At 51.2% G+C, this 18,664-nt stretch overlaps 9 protein-coding genes across 9 annotated transcripts; 5 read left to right on the top strand and 4 right to left on the bottom strand.

Moving 5' to 3' along the window:
• Nucleotides 1-717: 717 nt before the first annotated feature.
• Nucleotides 718-1,386, top strand: PHATRDRAFT_15848 (predicted protein; the record flags this gene model as incomplete). The annotated part of the gene is made up of 2 exons (XM_002183991.1): nt 718-1,084; nt 1,133-1,386. Coding segments are annotated over 2 exons (621 nt in total), but the record flags the coding sequence as incomplete, so codon positions are not given.
• A 174-nt stretch (nt 1,387-1,560) lies between these two features.
• Nucleotides 1,561-2,811, bottom strand: PHATRDRAFT_2542 (predicted protein; the record flags this gene model as incomplete). The annotated part of the gene is made up of 1 exon (XM_002183867.1): nt 1,561-2,811. A coding segment is annotated over one exon (1,251 nt), but the record flags the coding sequence as incomplete, so codon positions are not given.
• Nucleotides 2,812-3,683: 872 nt separating this feature from the next.
• Nucleotides 3,684-5,027, top strand: PHATRDRAFT_30246 (predicted protein). The gene has a single exon (XM_002183990.1). The coding sequence runs from the start codon at nt 3,850-3,852 to the stop codon at nt 4,924-4,926; it is 1,077 nt and encodes a 358-aa protein (XP_002184026.1). The 5' UTR covers nt 3,684-3,849; the 3' UTR covers nt 4,927-5,027.
• A 19-nt stretch (nt 5,028-5,046) lies between these two features.
• PHATRDRAFT_49328 (predicted protein) lies at nt 5,047-5,579 on the bottom strand (the record flags this gene model as incomplete). Its single annotated transcript, XM_002183866.1, has 1 exon — nt 5,047-5,579. Exon 1 carries the CDS (start codon nt 5,545-5,547, stop codon nt 5,047-5,049), a length of 501 nt encoding a protein of 166 aa, XP_002183902.1. The 5' UTR covers nt 5,548-5,579.
• Nucleotides 5,580-6,239: 660 nt separating this feature from the next.
• On the top strand, nt 6,240-7,573 carry PHATRDRAFT_49327 (predicted protein). Its single transcript, XM_002183989.1, has one exon. The coding sequence runs from the start codon at nt 6,298-6,300 to the stop codon at nt 7,378-7,380; it is 1,083 nt and encodes a 360-aa protein (XP_002184025.1). The 5' UTR covers nt 6,240-6,297; the 3' UTR covers nt 7,381-7,573.
• Nucleotides 7,574-8,892: 1,319 nt separating this feature from the next.
• Nucleotides 8,893-10,471, bottom strand: PHATRDRAFT_49326 (predicted protein; the record flags this gene model as incomplete). The annotated part of the gene is made up of 1 exon (XM_002183865.1): nt 8,893-10,471. Exon 1 carries the CDS (start codon nt 10,465-10,467, stop codon nt 8,893-8,895), a length of 1,575 nt encoding a protein of 524 aa, XP_002183901.1. The 5' UTR covers nt 10,468-10,471.
• Nucleotides 10,472-11,819: 1,348 nt separating this feature from the next.
• Nucleotides 11,820-13,166, top strand: PHATRDRAFT_49325 (predicted protein; the record flags this gene model as incomplete). Its single annotated transcript, XM_002183988.1, has 2 exons — nt 11,820-11,888; nt 12,088-13,166. 2 exons carry the CDS (start codon nt 11,820-11,822, stop codon nt 13,048-13,050), a joined length of 1,032 nt encoding a protein of 343 aa, XP_002184024.1. The 3' UTR covers nt 13,051-13,166.
• A 287-nt stretch (nt 13,167-13,453) lies between these two features.
• PHATRDRAFT_55029 (predicted protein) lies at nt 13,454-14,869 on the bottom strand. The gene is made up of 2 exons (XM_002183864.1): nt 14,551-14,869; nt 13,454-14,357 (listed from the first exon to the last, which is right to left on the bottom strand). The coding sequence occupies exons 1-2, from the start codon at nt 14,785-14,787 to the stop codon at nt 13,620-13,622; spliced, it is 975 nt and encodes a 324-aa protein (XP_002183900.1). The 5' UTR covers nt 14,788-14,869; the 3' UTR covers nt 13,454-13,619.
• A 2,006-nt stretch (nt 14,870-16,875) lies between these two features.
• On the top strand, nt 16,876-18,240 carry PHATRDRAFT_49323 (predicted protein; the record flags this gene model as incomplete). Its single annotated transcript, XM_002183987.1, has 1 exon — nt 16,876-18,240. One exon carries the CDS (start codon nt 16,876-16,878, stop codon nt 18,238-18,240), a length of 1,365 nt encoding a protein of 454 aa, XP_002184023.1.
• Between the last annotated feature and the right edge of the window lie 424 nt (nt 18,241-18,664).

The raw sequence follows: 18,664 nt of genomic DNA, 5'->3' as shown, positions 1-18,664 counted from the left end.
CCAAACGTACGGCCACAAAAAAGGCGATTTACCGCATCGTTGTAGTCACTTTACCCGCGCCCCCTAAAAGCAATTTTGGTTGCGAGCCCCCATTTTTTCGCCAAAAGTTTTAACGAAGTAACAGATAACCTTTTCTCGTATGACTGACTAATCCTAATGAACATGAAATTATGAACGAATCTAACCGCGACGACGGACTATGGTTATGTGGATCGTAAATACTCACTTTCAAAGCTTACCATATAATATTTTACTTCCATTTCAGTAACAGTAACTTTTGATTTGCATTTCACGTTCAGACGGATTACGGCTTTCGATCATCCCGAACCTCAATCGGTGAACTCAAAGTTTCTTCGACAACCGGAAGAAACCAAGCAAAGCCCTATGCTGCCGTACGCCATGATGACAAATCAACAACATCAGCTCTGCACATTCTTACATTCTTACAGTTACTCATCAATAGGATTTGACATGGCACACGGAAGACTGCTAGTGCTCGAGTAATAATCAGTTTATTGCAAAAAAGATTACAGACCGCTGCCTCTCTGCCAAAACAAAGCATTATCCAGTATGTCCGAAGCGTCGCCGTTCACTCCGCAAGAAGATTGGACATTGATATCGCAAGGGGCCGAGGCCCGCGTTTGGAAGATCCCTCGATATCGATATCCCTCGACAACAACCTCGGATACCGTCGATGGAACTTCTTCCTCTACGGAAAAAATTGTGGTTGCCAAGGAACGCTTCTCAAAAGCCTACCGCCACCCCGTCTTGGATGAGCGGTTAACGAAACAGCGATGTCGAGCCGAAGCGCGCATTCTCGAAAAGTGCCAAATCAAAGCGAAGCTCGATGTACCAAGTGTCATTAGAATGGAAGCACCAGTTTTGTACCTGGAATGGATTGAAGGGATCACTGTTCGGGATTTCATTGAATCCATGCTGTCGGAAGAAACGGATTCGTCGCGCAAAGCCTGCAAATATAAAACACTGCTGAGCGTCGCAAAGCAAATTGGAACAATCATAGGTACATTGCACTCTTTCGGTATGGTACACGGCGATTTGACAACCTCCAACATGATGATACGTCGTGACAGCGACAATTGTACAACCGACTTGCCCAACAAAAGCCACACAGAAAGAACAGGTATTCGTCTAGTGTTAATTGATTTTGGACTCTCGAAGAATACCGAGTCTGCGGAAGAGAGAGCCGTGGACCTGTACGTTCTGGAACGAGCGTTGACGTCCACACATCCGTCGCTGCCGGAAGGTTTTTACGAAGAAACGCTACTTTCGAGCTATGCAGAAACTGCTGGCACAAAGCACGAGGCAACCTTGACCCGTCTCGAACAGGTCCGACAGCGCGGTAGAAAACGAGAGTGCTTCGGATAGTGATGGTCACAAAGGCTACCGCTACCTCCATTTTTGCCAATTAGAAAAGGAAGCATACTGATTATAATAAGAGTTGCTGGCGTTCTAGCTCGGCGCAAAATCCACCTTGGCCTTGCTCGATGACAAGATTGAGGCCATACTTTCCGACTGCTTGCATCCGGCCCACCGTTTCGTTAGGTATTTGCGTGACGCCATTTCTTCCAACCGGCTGACTGTCCGATCAAACGCAAAGACTTCGTCGTGAGAATTGTCCTCGTGTGACGGCTTTTGAAAGATCTCCGATGGAATCGTCTTGCCGTGTAGGATGAGTTTGACGTCCGATTCGTACATGCTGTCGACAAAGGTAATGAACCGGCGTACCCAGTTCAATTCGTTCAGGGTTAAAACGGGAATCCGATCTACAAACACTGTGTGAAAGTGCTTGCCAATAATTAAATAGTCTGCAGCTCCGAGAGCTTTTTGACACAAGTCCTCAAACGAAAATCGTGCTATCCCCTTTTTCAAGGCCGCTTGCGGAATCTTTACTTTGCGACCTTGCGTTTGAAGCGAAGTAGGTGTTACTGGCGAACCAGCCGTGAGTTGGTAAAAGAGTCCGTCCAGCTCCATTTTACCTGTTTTCCCTACAAAGCTCACTTGCGTGGTGGCTCCCGATTCAGCCTTTTGAACCAGTCGGTAGTCGGTACCCGAATCGTCCATAGTCACGACGTCGTTTTCAAGTTTGAGTAGATCAATAAATGGCAGAAACCGATCTCGCTGAATGCCGTTCCAGTACAATCCGTCCGGCGGCCGATTGGACGTGGCCACTACAACGCATCCGTGTTGCCATAGACCGGTAAACAGCCGCTGTAGTATAAGTGCGTCGGCAACGTCTGTCACTTGAAACTCGTCCAAACACAAGAGCCTTCCTTTTTCCAAGGTTTTGGCCACAACCGAGGGTAAAATAAGGTCCGCCTGCTGTGTGGCCTTACCGAGTGCATCGTAGCGCGACGCGTGCATGTCTTGATGAATGCGCAACATGAATTTGTGAAAATGAATTTTTTGCTTGTGCTCGGCCCAGGGTCCTTCAACGATGGAATCGTAAAAGAGATTCATGAGAAAGGTCTTACCACAGCCGACTCCACCGTGCAAGTAGACGCCGCGGGGATGTGGTATACCCGTCATGGCTTGCTGGATAGCCTTTTGTGCCTTGTGCATATGTTTGTTCGTACTAGGAGTGGCGTTGGTCCCTCCCAACCAACTACTCAGAAAGCCTCCGGTAGCTAAAAGACTTGGTTTGGTTTCGGAATTCGTCAAACTGGGCAAAGAATGCGATGGTTCCGTCTCCAACAGATCCTTGCGCAGCCGCTCTAGAGCCTCCAGCGCGTATAGTTGATGTGGATCGGTTTGCACATCTTTCTCCTGGACGAGTTTGTGGTAACGCTGAAGCAGCAGATCCTCCGGCGGAAGACTTTCGGGCGTGGCGTACGATGCCGTGCGCAGACTCGTCGAGGTCAAACATCGTAATCCGGAAAAGGTTGTGGAGCGATGTTCGTTGCTTTGAAAATAGGCGATTTGGGATCTGGTCGACGTTGACAGTGAATGGATGATTCCTCTCCGACGTGCCGTATTGACCGTGATTCCGTAACTGTTCCCTTGGCGGATCCTCCGGAGCGGCATTGCAACGCTCACTGTCAATTCTTGCAGTGTTGTAGGAAGTAACAGTCAACACGACGGAAAGCTAACTGTAAACGATTACTTGCCGAGCGGGCCTCCTTTCAATATAAATGTATGGTAATACCACTTTCTGGTAGTTAAAGTCGAAGTCGGGCGGTCTTTCACAGTCAAGGTATCTTTGCTCACTGTCAAGCAACAGAGAGAGTTCCAGGACGTACAGTCAAAAGTCCAGGAGAGGGTTGGAACATCGAGTCCATTACTTTTTCTTCCAACAGGGTAAATGGTTCGTTATCTCAGCCACGGCTCTAACTGCAAAACTACAAGGACTGTTGTTTACAGTTACAATTATCATTTAGCTACCAACGTATATGTACTGCTTTTCGCTGGAAGTGGCATCTATGCATGTCGTAGCATTTTGAAAATAAACCCGGATTTGCGTTATTCCGACGCTATAAGAAGACGTCATCCCCTTCCCGTGAGGAGATCGCTCCTGGATCTTCCAAGAAGCCGAAGGAACACCCTTGCTATTTCTCCGACCCTCCGAAAAAACCATTTTTCGTCATCCGGTTGTACTAATAGCGCTAGAGGACGAACGAACACTGCAAAAGTCGTCCCATGGACCAGCACCATAGAAAAAACCACATCAGTCGTAGAAGAACCGAGACGCGACGTAAAATAAGTTTTTACGGTTACTCACAATTTTTTTCTCCTCTGTTGCGTGCAAATAAAAGCATTTCCACACAACGAATTCACGGATCAAGATCAAACCTACAATACCAACTCCACCAACGTTCGCATCACTTCATCACCATGCCTCCTGCCATTCCTGACGAAATTCAAGCCATGGGCTTTGCCGAAGCCAAGGCTGACCCTTCTCCGCTCACGTATTCCGTCAAGCCCTTGGCGGCCACGGACGCCGACATTGTCATCACCTACAACGGTGTTTGCCACAGCGATGTGCACATGATCGACAACGACTGGGGCATGTCCGTGTACCCGTTGGTGCCGGGTCACGAGATCGTCGGACACGTCATCAACGTTGGGTCCGCCGTGACGAATCTGAAGGTCGGCGATGCCGTGTGTTTGGGATGCGTAGCCCAATCCTGTTTGACGTGCGACCAGTGCGAAAGCGGCGTCGACAACTTGTGTGCCTCCAAGACACTCACGTACATGGGCAACACGTCGGACGAGACTGGTGAGCACCGTCACTACGGTGGGTTTGGTTCCTACATGCGTACGGACGCTCGCAAGCTGTTCGTTGTCCCGGAAGGATTGGAAGAAAAGTACGTGGGACCGCTCATGTGTGCGGGTGTGACGGTCTTTGAGCCGCTGCACCACGCACTCGGAGATAGTCTCGACGCGACGGGCAAGACGATCGGTGTCATGGGTATTGGTGGACTGGGCCATTTGGCCCTGCAGTACGCGTCCAAGATGGGTGCGACAACGGTGGCGTTTTCGCGCGGAACGTCGAAAACGGACTTTGCCAAAGAGCTGGGTGCGACTTCGTTGGTGGACACGACGAGCGAAGAGGCCTTTGCCGGTGCTGCCGGTACTTTGGACATTTTGCTCATTACCACGGCTGGTGGCTTTGTGGACATTGGCAACCTCATGAGTTTGATGAAGCCGTACGGCATCATTCATCTATGCGGTGTCCCCGGCGAAGACCTCAAGTTTAACGCATTCGGATTGATCCAGAACCGCCTGACCGTGTCGGGATCGCTGGTCGGTGGTAAAGTTGACAGTGCTCTGATGCTCAAGTTCTCCGCGGAGAATGGAATCAAGCCCATCATTGAAGAGTTCCCCCACAGTCACGCGAAAGAAGCGTTGGAGAAGGTCCGTGATGGATCGATTCGCTTCCGTGCCGTACTCAAGAATGATTTGGTCTAAAGTAAGACACTCTAGGCTTTACCGTTAGACACTGTCCCAGTGTCCTGTTTCGGCACAGCCACTCGCTCTACTATTTAGAAAATATTGAAGCATTGAAAAGAATAAATCTACCGTACGCATTTATCGTTCGATTGGTCGGCCATCAATTTTACGTTTGCCCTTAGCAAAGTCTTCCAAATTCTGCTCGTGCGATTTCGTCTCGGACGTCGGCAACGCCAGATACTGTGGAGGCAAAGACTTGGCTTTTCCGTCTTCCGATATGGCCGCGTATCCCGACAGTTGGCCGGTATATACCCCGTTGCGAAAATCCCAATTGGGATCCTTGCCCACGTCGCGACTACCGGAATTAAGAAAGGCCCCACGTCGATTCTGAGCCGTCGTGAGGGGATCGTCCTTTTCGACCAATCCGTCACCCACCCACCAGTAGGCGACGAGTGGGAAAGACGCTGCCGTTGCAGTCAAGGCGATACACCCGTAGAGTACTTTTTGCAAACTGCTATTCTTGGCTGGCGGCGCAGCGGAGGCGGCAAAGGGCGACGGTAACGGTCGGGGACTCACGTGCCTACGGAGTTCCCGTACCACTTCCGGAGACAGTTTGCGTAAGGCCTGGGATCCACCCATGACGGAAAATTGCTCTACGATCGTGCGCTCGGATAGCAACTACCGAAATTGTCGAGATGTCGAGATAGATCTTCGCTCACAATAAGTCAATCGGGGGGCGTACAGTGAACGAGACACCCGACGCTCTTGGTTCCCCTTGAAGGTAGTAGATACAGACCCACACAAACACACACCTATCCACCTGCAGAGGTTGTTACGGTAAGGCAATGGCGGATCAATACTAGAGAAGTTAGGGGTAATAACTGTTACTGTAACTGTAACAGAACACACCTTCTGGACCGATGCTTGGTCCAAATGTTTGCCACGGGAGTTTTCTGGTCGTCTGGTCTACCCCCAAAAAGTTGCGTCGGTTTCTTCTCTGGGATTGCGCTGGTTCGGGTCGTTGTCGGTTGGACGTGTCGTACGGGACTCACATCCAATGAGAGAGGGGGGGACTGGAAAGACCGCTCACCACAGTCACATTCCGTCCTTTCCGAGTACCCGGATATTGACGAACGACGTGACTGCATTCCGATCGATCGAATTTTCGATCCTCACCGTCAATCCGAGTCCTAAACCTGCCTACGTACGTACGTATGCTATGTTCGCAGCAGACACAATCAATCCGTCCGACACATCCATCCGTGTCTGGGGACGGAAGCCCCCGCGTCGGCGGCAACCAGTTTCAGCGAGTGGTATCTTTTGTGAAGACTCTTTCTGTTGCTCGAATGTGACTCACGTACACGTACAAAGGGGAAGTTTCCAACCAACATGCCAAAATTGTCATTTCTTTCTGTTTTCCTCTATTTCGTCCCCGAAACGAGTGGATTCTCACGTTTGGCGGCACCCAATCCGACTCGTTGCCGATTGCCTCACAGTCCCTATGGTCGTGCACGCCTTGCGGATGCCGCTACGGCCACACGAACACTGCCTACTCCAGCCACCACAACCCATCGCACAATCAACCCGGCCTATCCGGATCTACCGTTGGACAAGTATCTCGCCAATCCTTACTTTGCGAAAATCCGTACCGATTACCCCGGGTTGCAACTGATTCACGAAGAGCCCTTTCTCTTTCTGGTGCACGATTTCTTGACCGCCGACGAGTGCGCTCGCTTACGCCGCAAGGCCGACACGGGCACCTTGCGTCCCCAATTTGGTGGAGGTGCGGTGGAACGAACTTCGTCCGGCGTCGTGTGCGTGAACGACGAAGTCCCCACACTGCGGACGAAGCTGCAAACCCTCACCGGTGTGTCGGACATGGCACAACTGCAACCCCTCAAAATTTCCAAATACCGACCGGGACAAGTCTTTTCGAAACACACGGATGCGTGGCCCACCGAAGAGGCTCCCGTCACGCGAGGGTGGGTGCAGGAACGGGATTTCTTTGGCGACGAATCCCGACCAACCCGCGGATGTTACCCCGCGCGGAATCAGCCGAACCACAACACTCTCTTGACCTGCTTTGTCTATCTCAACACCGTGCACGGTTCTGGATATACGACTTTTCCCAATATTGGTCTCCACCAAAGTCGGGACGGTGGCAGTTTCTACCGAAACCCGACACCGTTGGACACGCACGCACGCGTGGACGGGAGTGCGTGGGATTGGGAGTATCGCGACGAGGCTGATTCCGTCCAAATCGCCCCGACGCAAGGGCTGGCGGTCCTGCACTTTTGCAGCGTGTTGCCCGAATACGGAGGCATCTGTGACGGCAACGTACTACACGTTGCGGAAGCACCACTGGACGGACAAGACAAGTACGTTGCGCAGCAATTCGTCGCGTCTTGTACCGAATGGAGTCTCCCGGACGATAGTATTCCGTACGGTCGTGTCTCGTGGGATACTATCTAATGGTACCGATACATTTGACTGTGAATGGGAGTGATACCATCTCTGGTGGGCGGCCATGCGTCTAGGGAACGCTTTCATACCAGTTCTCGCTACGTTTGGCTTGGCATTTGACTAGATAAGGGTAAATTGAACGGAATGGATTGACCAGCACCGGTACGGCACCCACAGACCGTGCACTGGCATGCAGCCAATGTAGCATCTATACAACCTGGGTCATTCCCGTTGTTGGCTCTATAGCTAACTGTAAGTGTTTGCTATTTGCTGGTTTCTGGTTTATGGCTGCTGTAGTAACGGATAGTCTCGTCTATCGAAAAACTCTTTGTCCAACTCGGGTTTACAGTTAATCATTTTGTGGAATCCTTTGGTTTGTTGGTTTTTGTTGGTTTGTTCGATATTGATTGTTGGATTGTGTGTGTGTCTGTCTGTTGGTGTGTCTGTCACCCCCAGTTGGGTTTGGTTCCCATCTCTCAGAAGAGTCGCCCGAAAATGAGACCGTTAGTGGGACTTTCCCTGTCAGATTCGACACAGAGCGACCATGAGGAAGGACACGGCACGCCGCTTGTGTCCGCCCCGTTTTCTTCTTCCGAAATGAGGTTTCTGACGCACGCTTTGCAGGCAACATCCAGTGCCGTATCGGCCGTCACCCGCCGACGGCCTCCACCATCACATCAGGCACGGGATGAATCCGTGTCGTCGCATGCCGCGCCCGGCGTCGCGACACTCCCCATCCTCTCGTCGTCGTCCATGGCGGAGTCCTGTGCCGCGTTGTCTTCCAATCAACGTGCCGCCAGTCACACGCGATCCTATAGTGGTGATCCTTACCACGTAGCATTGCGGGCACAGCAAATACAACGACGGAAACGCGAACGACGCACGGCCTGTCGGCGAGTGTCACGTACCGTCTCCGGATGGATCTTTCTCCTCGCGGCAGTCTGGCTCCTTTCCTGGTTCGTGCGTCGACGTACATTCCTACACCTTGACAATTCCGTTACGCTGGTATCCAAAGTAGGCGAGAGTCAAACACAGCAATTACACCCACAACCACAACGATCCCTACCCGGCACCAATACTTCCCTTCGGTGACAGCCCCAACGATTCCTTCTCACTGTAAAACTCCGCTGCCAAAATATTGCAATTTCTTTCACTGTCAATGCCCCGCGTCCTATACTCATGTTGTACCAAAATGTGGGCCAGTCTGAGAGGTGGAGCCGAAACGTCATCTTTTTCTTTTTCTCTCCCCCCGAGTCGCTCACTCGAAACAGTCCTACAATTCCTCGTCCGTCCCAGAAATCCAGCCCATCGACGGCGACGAAAGCCGACTCGACTATGGACTAGAAGCAATGTCCTTGGCGAGGCCACCCGCAAAGTGCCTTTTTGATGGTTGTTGTTGCTGTTGCTTACTGTTATCTGTGTACCCATGTTTGCTGTCTTGGCTCACAACTAACTGTAAAGACACTTTGCCAAAAGCTTCCATTCTTTATTTGTACACATACCCACAACTGCCTGTAGTAATTACACGTTCGTCATGGCATCATCGTCCTCCTTGTCGTGGCTGCCGCCATTGTCACCGGCAGCCGTCTGGGCAGCGTCATGTGGCGTCGGTGCGGGAAAACACGCGTCCAGCATTCCCGCCCAATCCATGAGATCGTTTTCATCCGCATCCAGTTCATCCAGGACCCGCTGCAACAAGGCTTGGATGTCGACATTCACACGACAGGCACTCGTCCACTTTGGTTCCTCGTCCTCGTCGTCATACCCGTCTACCGTCAATAATAAAGCGAGCGCCGACTTGAGTTCGTCAGGGCGTTCCGCCACAATGGCGGTCAAGGTCAAGCACGTGGCAGTCGAATCCGATCGTGTGCGTTGAGCTTCTATAAATCGCAACATGGCGTAGACGAACCGAATCCACGTATCCCGCAACGCATTCCACGGCACGTAAATGGGGACGGATGTGGCCAAATGATCGGCCAAGTGCTGCGCCACAACAATGTCGTGCAGGAACTGCACCGCCAAGCCAATAGCCGAGGGACCACGATGCCACTTTGTGTGTGTGGAGGCGGACGTGGCTAGTAAGGTTCGCAACAGTTGAGGGCCATCCGAAACCGTGTCCCAAAAGGCGATCCACAAGTGCGCGACTTCCAGCGTAATTGGGGCGGTCCAAAACAGTTCGGATTGGGGTAGCAGTACATATTGCGTTAGATCCAAGGTCGTGGCCAACCAGACGCGCTCCCACCGTACCTGGTTTGGCGCTACCTCTGATTGTAGTCGATCAAGGTTCGGTAAAACAGCCACGCGAAATACATGTAGGGCTTCCGCCATCCACGCCATCACCGTCGCGTCGGGTGTCCACTTGGACGCAGCTGTGGAAGTTTTTGTGCCTTTGGCGGCGGTTTTCTCATCGACCGTGTCGTCTTCGGTATGGTGTGTGATGAATCGTCGGGGTGCGGTAGGGTGTGTCTGTTGTAGCCAGGTGTCGACGTTGGTCTGAAAGACGCTCGTCAAGGATGTCACCCATTCGGTCATCCAGGCCTGGTCGATGGAGTTGTTGTCAGTGTTGCTGATTGTGAGTTCGGTGTCCCTGTCGTCGTTGCGGGCATCCGTACCTATTCGGTCGACAACAACGGTATCGCTGGAAAGCAACAAGTGGAGAATCTGTAAGCACGTCACCGCCAAGGCGTTCCAAAGCATCTCGGTATGTGCCGTTGCATAATTGCTGTTTTCGCTGGTAGGCATAGTCCAGGTGAGTAGACGTTTTCGAAAGGCGTGGCAAAGCTTTTGTTGTACAAGGGTAATGGTTGTCGTTGTGTCTCGGGGGACCGTCGACAGGGATAAAATGTGGTCGTGGCTGCGCGATGCGATTCGAATGCTGGACGATGTACGGCGACGCCGTCGTTGCGGTGGTAGTGATGGTTGAGTAGTGGTAGCAGTGTGCATGGCCCACCAGAGTGCGCGTCGTGTATCCAACGAGCAGTACCCCAGAGTCCTCCGTAACCAGTTCCACTGGGTGACGAGTGTGGTAACGGTAGTAGCGGGATCAGGAGAGGTGACAGGAGTAGTTGTGGATGCTTCTGTCGCTGACGGTGCCATAACTACATCCACTGCACAACAGCGCTCGACTAATAGCAATACGAGTTGTAATTCGGTAATGTCGTAGTCGGGTTGTGCCGTCGTCAAGGAAGTGAGAAATCGATGGATTGGATCGTTTGTTATAGCGTTGGTGTTGTTGGATGATGTGTTGGAATTGTTAGTGTTCGGAATTGCGGTGGGTATGGTTGTAGCTGCAGTGTTGTTGGCAGCCGCTTGTGGGGGTGGATGGTGATCGCGTGTGGTTTGATACAGAGGGGACGGATCGTTGGTTTGTAGCAAGTGGCGGGCGAGGTCGAGTCCGGAGGCAAACGCTGTGGAGACTGTCGTTGAAAGCGATGCCTCGGGAGGGCTAGTCGTCTCCGAGGACTCTACGGGCAAGGTTGTGTTGGTTGGTCGCGCAGATTCGATTGACAATGCCAATGTGGGTCCCGGTACGAGCGTATGGTTTTCTGGAGATACCGTGACGCGTTGTTGTTGTTGTTTTGTTGTACGTGTTGTTGTGGTGCAATCGCGGATGCTCCTGTGGACTGCGATTTCCGTTGCGATCGGGCAAGGTTGGCTTCGTGCTGTGCACGCCGTAGTTGTTCTTGTAGCGAGCGTACCGTTTGCGTCGTCGTTTCCTGAACCTGCTGTACCTGATGCGTGGCTTCGGCTTGAATGGTCGCCACGGTCGCGTGCAAGTCGAAGCATTCTTCCTCCTGCCTCGCCAATTGTTCGCGTAAGGCTTGGAGCTCCTCCTCCATGTCGGTTAAGGGATATGTGTGTGTGTGTGTGTGTGTGTGTGTAGGTGCAGCTCTGCAGATAGCTGGATTGTAGTTGATGAATTGGTCTGTTGTTTGTCGTGACAAAGTCGGAGGACCGACGAGAGATCAGGATCGATCACGTCGTGTTACAGACAACATTGAGGAATGTGTGTACTGTGTTGTCGATCGAACTTTCGTTACCGTTGGTGCAATTCCATGGTCCCAGGTCCAACTCCAAACGTGGCGTGAGGTTTTCGGCTTTCCGAACGCGACCGGAAAGCAACCTACAATAAGGTTGGAGGCTAATACCTAGTAGGGGTACAGATACCGTCGACTTACGGTCGTTGGTGTTGCACGGTAGATCACACAGTCCGGGAACAACCAATCCCAGAGTGTACCAAAGTACGGATTCTACCGATTAGGTAGGTACCCGAGTCTCGGCGGATGCGGTCCAATCCGCCATCGGCAGTGTGATGGTCGGTAGATTAGGGTAGGGTAGGGCGAGCTACGCACGACACGACACGTCGTCGGTCGGTTGGTGTGCGGACGTTCCTGGCCGAGCATCACTTGTCCCTACCGGTGGTACTCACACGCCATTGTTTGCGGACAATGACACTGCAGTACCGGTATCTCGTCCAACTCTCCCACGCTTCCATCGTACCAGTAGGAGTAGTAGCAGTAGTAGTATTGACACCAACGTAAATGTACACGAGCCATGACGAGCAACAACCGTAGTAGTTCCCTCCCGCACAGTCCCACGTACCCGCTGGCCGAAATCGAAGCCGCCGGCGACGACGACAAGCTCGCCTTTCAGGCCCTCTACCCGACCTTGCGGGACGAACTCCTCCAGGACATGCGAGACGCCAACGAAATGCAGCCCGAGGCGATCGACTACCTCCGGCGCATGATGGACTACAACGTCCCCGGCGGGAAGCTCAATCGCGGCACCACCGTCATTGACGTTTACCGCGTCCTGCTGGGTAAAGCCACCTTGACCCCTACCGAAACGGCGCGGGCCGCCGTCCTCGGTTGGGCCATTGAATTCCTCCAAGCCTTCTTTCTTGTAGCGGACGACGTCATGGACGATTCACAAACTCGTCGGGGACAACCCTGTTGGTACAAACTCCCCGACGTTCAACTCGTAGCCATCAACGACTCCTTCCTCCTGGAGAGTTTCGTCTTTGCCATCCTTCGTCGACACTTTGGACACGAACCGTTCTATCTACATCTCCTCGAGCTCATGCTCGACGTCACGCACAAGACCGAACTCGGACAGTTGCTCGATCTCACCTCCCAACCACCGCAGCACCACGATCAACCCCACCACGTGGATTTGGACCGATTCACGCTCACACGTTATCAGCAAATCGTCAAGTACAAGACCGCCTTTTACAGCTTCTACCTGCCCGTCGCCATGGGCATGATCCTCAGCGGCGTCACGGACGCCCCCGCCTTGGCCCAGGCCCGCACGATATGCTGCCTCATGGGCGAGTACTTCCAAATTCAGGACGATTACTTGGACTGCTTTGGCGACCCCGCCGTCATTGGCAAAGTCGGAACCGATATTCAGGACAACAAGTGCAGCTGGCTCGTAGTACAGGCCCTCGCGCGCTGCACCCCTGCCCAACGGGACGTCCTCCAGAACCACTACGGACAAAGCGACGACCAGAAAGTCGAAACCGTCAAGAGTCTCTACCGAGAACTCCAACTGGTTGAAGTCTTTCACGCCTACGAAGAAGACTCCTACGCGCAGATTCAAGCCCAACTGGAACAAGTCCATGCGGTGCCCAAACAAGTCTTTGTCCTCTTTCTCAACAAGATATACAAACGCTCCAAGTAAACCAGAGTGTGCCTGTGTGGTATTGGTACGTGCGGGACAACCGGGATACCGCATCCAAAACGACTCGTAGCGTAAAGGAATAACAAAAACTAAACGTTACTCTACTGCTCGTACGGGATTACAGCGCCACATCCTGTAGAGCCGTGCCATCACGGAGTGTACGTATCGTGGCCCCTTCGCGACTAACGCTAAAGTCGGCGGCTTCGTTGCGATGTTGAGTCTACATCTACCGTTGCGGCGGTTTGGACACCAGCCTTTCCCCTTCTCGTTGGGCAAATCCTTCCTGGCGTTTCGCTCAGTGAATGTTCCGAAAGGGGCTCCCGCTTTAGTGTAGAAAACAAAAGGGAGGAGAGACTCGGGGGGCTACAATTTGGATTACCGTTGGGTGAGACACACCACAACTACCTTGGCCGTAAACAGTCCCTTTGTAACTCATTGTATTAGCCAGACAATAAGCAAAAACATGTCGTTCCCTCATTTTCTTTTTTATTTTGCATTCTCCCCACTCCATCACCACTCTTTATTCCCTCACCAAAAACTCCTCTTTTTGCGTTCGCAAAGACACTTCCTTAGACGGGACAAATGCGGTCAACGGGACGACCATTTCGGGCTTGAAGCGGCCGGCTGGTCGAGCCACTGGGCGACGCCACACTCCACGGTTCACACCCTGCTTCGTCCGTCACATTGACGTATCCCGTCGTGATCATTGTCATCAGCTCGGCGTATTGGCCGGTAGAAATGCGCATCACTGTGTCCGCCACACTCCACCACACAATCTCTGAACAGGGAGGTGTCGTGAGGCCTCCATAGTACCGGTAGAATGAAGTATTGGTAGGAAGTAGTGAATAAGCGTTGAAACGTGGTGAGGTGAAGTACGAGCGGACGTAGCTGTGACGGGTGTTGACTGGAGTCCCGGAAGCCAACCAATACAACGTGGGTACGTCGTAGCCGGCCTTTGCACAAGAAGCGGTGGAGTCGGCGCGGACTGCCCGCCATTCGTCCAACAGCGTTCCAAAGAATAAGTTGTCTTTGGGACCTTCAGGCTCTACCAAAATGGCCAAGACAGCCAGATGTCCCTCTTGGCTATTTATCTTCTCGTGGACGAGCTGAATTTCGGCTCCCGAGAAATTGCCGTCAATGCTGTGCTCGGAACCTCCGTGAATGGTAACCTCCAATAGACGAAAGTTACCCGATACACCTGGAACTGTAAGCGTGTTGATGTCGCAAGATCCATCCTTGGGGTATTTGATCTTCACACCGAGTTCGGTCAACTGGAAGTCAAGGTCATTGAGGGTGCACGTTCCAGACTATCAGAAACAAAGGAGAAAGTACAGAAAAAAGGCATACAGTAGAATTCAGAATGTGAGAAACAGATGGAGTCAAGCTGTGCCAAACATCCACAGTCGTTGACCAACCAAGGTGGAACAGAGGCAGTTCTACCTGAATCCGCGGTGATCGACACCTTTGACCTACTCCTCACTCCAGCTTTTGTATACTCACATAGAGTCCATAGCCTTCGTACGCATCGCAGGGCGTGGACTCCAAAGCTATAGGACTATTGCGTGGCCCTCGGCAGACGTTTCCTGCAATGTCTAGCCTATACCAGTTGTCGGGAGAATACTCGTCTTTCTTATTGTAGGAAAAGGCAGTCTTGTTCAGACCCAAACCTAATGTAGGAAGAGCAATGGATAGCAAAAACCATTTCGCGCGGGAGCAAACGATACCTGACAGTGACATTGTTTCGTTTTGTGTAACGCACGGAGAGCAAGTCAAGGGAGGCTTGCTCTGTTTCAAGTCTACCAGAAAGATTGAGAGCAATTTGCACAGTGCTCCTGTGTGCTCAAACAAGGTTCCAGCGTATTCTCTGGAGCCTGGATATCCTTTTTCATTTCCCAAAAGAGGATCGTGGTTAAGCAAAAAAATCGTTTCGTTGGAAATAGCAAACAAATCCGACTATTCAATTGAGAACTGTTCCTGAAGGAAGCATCAATCATTACCGAGCGTGTTCCAACGTGCACCTGAACGAAGTCGCATGCTCCAGGACATAGGCACTATTTATTTCATCGGATCGACGAACGGCACTCATGCTACCAAAAAAATAGACGACCAGACCAAAATTGTGTGGGAAACAAAGAGAGTGAAATATTTTTATCATATGGTAATCGACATTTTAGAAGCAGGATTTCGAAAAAATTACATCGGGAAACTTAAAGTCTTCCCATTTCGTGTCACGACATATCAAACGTTTGCGACAGTCTGATGCATCAAATAATATGTGGCTTCTCGTGAGGTAATACAAGCACTTGCGATCTGCTTCCTTTTCTAAAAGTCAACATGTGACGTGGATATGGATCAAAAAATGCCACCAGCTTTTTTAACTGTATCCGGGGCGGAATCTTGACCAGAGCAGCATACTTGACAAAACAACAAGCATTTGTAAAAAAAATTGTCCTCAAGGATGTCCATACAAGCATTTATTACAAGTGAACACAAACTGGATCAATTTCGAGAGCGAAATCTTGTGAACTGTAAGTCCGACGGCTGCTGCAATCCTGTAGAATTGACACGGAGGAAATAGAGGCTGCAACGGGAGACTGCGAGCGCTCGCAGGGTGCAAGGTCCAAATTGGGATGACAAATGAGGTTGACCGCAAAGATGCTGAATGGTGGGAGAGTGCTGTCAAATAGAGTAAAACTCTTGCCGTGCTTTGGTGACCCTGCCGTCTCAGGCCAAGTTGGGAACAATATGGAGAACCAATCCAGCGTAAAGGTGGCCCAGGCCCTCGCGTATTGGCCTGCACCCAATGTGACGCCTTGCATGTCACTCCGGACAGCTCAACAACCATATATTCCATTGGTCCATGTTGGCAAGAGTGACATTAGGGTATTTTAACTTTGCCAAGTTTGCCAAGTCTTTCATGTTTACAATGCCGCCTCCGAAGAGGAGCTTCAAACCAAGGCTGGAACGAGTCTACGCCAAGCAATAGCCAGTCATCGACTTGCTCTTCAATAAGAGCTACAAGTAGTTGCAGTTGACGGATATGCACCACAGCATATCAATGACACTGCTAACTGTAAATGTATAATGAAAGCTTCATTTATCTCTGTTAATCTTATCCTTTCTTGTTTCTCTGTAGTAACTAGTGTTCGTTGTTCCCCTCAAATAAGAGGCAATATGGTAAGGTCAATGGGGGATTGCATTTTCAGATCTAGGGCAACCAAAGAGGATAATACACACGACTACCTATTGGGATTATCCAAGTCTTTTTTGTGGGTATGATGCAACAGAGGTAAATATAACATGAGTCGCCACAACTGTTCAATTTCCGGTGTGAGCAACCGGTCTGTGTATGTCGTCATCCACGAAGCTCGGCACGACCTACCGTCTGTTCACCCTTCCAGTGGCAGTCGTTGCCCACGTTACGGTTGTGCTTACTGTCCCTTGTACTTCCGTTTCAATTGACAGTTACCACGCCAGAACCAAACACGGAGTCGAGCAGGAATGCCGTCACCGTAGAATACCGTAGAGATTTGTCCGTACAGTTTTGCGTTCCGATCCGTTGTCTGCGAACACGAAATTGCGTGACTGACAGCGAGAGAAATACACCGCGACGAAAAAACTCGAGCAAGTTTTGCTTTTTTTCTCACAGCAAAGAACCTGGGGCATTTTCGGTCGTTCGCTCACTGTTGTTAACCTTCATTGTTTTTCACACGTTTACAGTTCGATTCTCCATCTTTTTTTGACTGTGCTGTAGTCTTTGTCAACATACAGTCTAGGTCTTGTTTCGGTTCTACGCCATTCCGAGGGAAGAAACAAGGTAGCTAAATGAAGGGACAATCGTTGGATCGTCGAAAAGCACGACCCAGCAGCAGTAGTTTGTCGGTTCCGGATGCTACCACGACTTCGACTATCGGTAGTCCTGCTAACGGATGGGAACATCCGGTAGACACGGGAAGCTGGACGAACCAAAGACTTTCGTACACGAGCAACGCGATCGATCGAGTTGGTAGCGAGACTTTTGAGGCTCGTTCCTCCCCTCTCTGGTCTACTTTGTTCGGATGGTATTCTCGCCCCCAATCGCTTTTGCCCTCGCCCGCTGCAACTGTGACTCGACAAAGTAAAGCGCATCGGGATGTGTTGGAACTAGTGGCAATGGAGCAAGGCATCGAAAGCAGCGGCATCGACATTGACAGAGTCTCTCTCGAAATCTTGCAGAAAGCCAGGTGCAATGCCGATACCGATACCCGCAATGTTGCCAATACCAGTGCTTCCGAGAATTTCTTCGGTTACGACGACGTTGACTTGGCGTCGGAAGAGAGTTTGGCTTCATCGGAAGACAATGATGATACGCACCTGCTCATTGAAAGTCCCACCGTAGAGGAATTACGGAAATCCGTTCTTCTCCGTCGTCGATCGCGGATCCTCCCAGAAGTCGGCGATCTGGAGACCTACTCAGCTCAACGCCAGATGACAGCAACACAAGAACGCTGGAATGCCTTGACCATGCTCCCGAGTCCCTGCTTTTGTATGTTCTATCTACTTTCCGGCGCATGGATTCGGAATTACGAGGCTCCGTACACCGCTAACTCGTTTGATGACATCGACTTGACCAAGTGTTTGCTTCCATCGTCCTCGTGGTGGCATAACATGCCTTCTTTACCTCCCATCCCGGTGGTTTGTGTGGCACTTGGAATAACTCTACACGCCCCCTTTTCCATTCTGTACCACTGGAGGTATGCTCACCGTTTAAGCGGTCTGGCACGGACCACACACTGGAGCCGTCGGCTGGATCAGATCATGATTCACGTAGCTTCAACCGCATTGACGTACGCCTCGAGCGGATCGTGGGACTTTTTGGTAGCCAACGTGCTGTTCAATGCCGACTGTGTATACCGTCAGTGTATGCCGGTGGTGGAACCCCGTCGCAACCAAATGCGTATTACTATTTCCATCCTGGCCTACTTGATACCGATTCTGCACCGTGGACTCGTGCTTTGTTTTGTAAAGCTACTGTGCCTGGGCATGATAGGGTTCTGGTTGTTTACGCGGTATCCCATTGGTGGTTGGTCGCACGCGGTCTTCCATCTAGTCATGGGCTTGTCACCGCCTCTAGTCATGGAAGTGGCATTGACCTTGGAAGCTTCGCAACCTGCTATGCAACAAGCCGCAGCCTGTATGGCAAACTACTAGCTGTAACCAAGGACAAGAGAGGCAGTGATAAACACAAACAGCAATGCAAAACTGTTCACCCTATTATTGCTACTAACGCTAAAGTAGCTACTCTATACGTACAGCCTCAACTACTAAAGGGGCGAAACGAGAGACCGTGCACGCGACAAACCTCCGGCCTGGACCAAAATATACTTCATGGTCGCTCCTCATGTATGTTTTGGACGCAGTGGGTGAGTGCAGAAAGTGTCTGAGAATTACTACAGTTAAGCAAAGGACAAGCATATTGGTAGCAGAATTCATAATAGGAAACTAGCGATGACGTGGCAAGTTAGAAACGTGAGTCATGCTTTACAGTTAGTTTGACGTCCGCAGCGGGAACGAATCGTCGGACCACTCGAATAAATTGTGATGTAAAATCGCAGTCAGGCGTCACACGGCATGT

Source organism: Phaeodactylum tricornutum, chromosome 21 (assembly GCF_000150955.2).
Source record: "Phaeodactylum tricornutum CCAP 1055/1 chromosome 21, whole genome shotgun sequence".
Taxonomy (NCBI): Eukaryota; Bacillariophyta; class Bacillariophyceae; order Surirellales; family Neidiaceae; genus Phaeodactylum; species Phaeodactylum tricornutum.
This window is presented reverse-complemented; position numbering and strand designations above follow the sequence as displayed.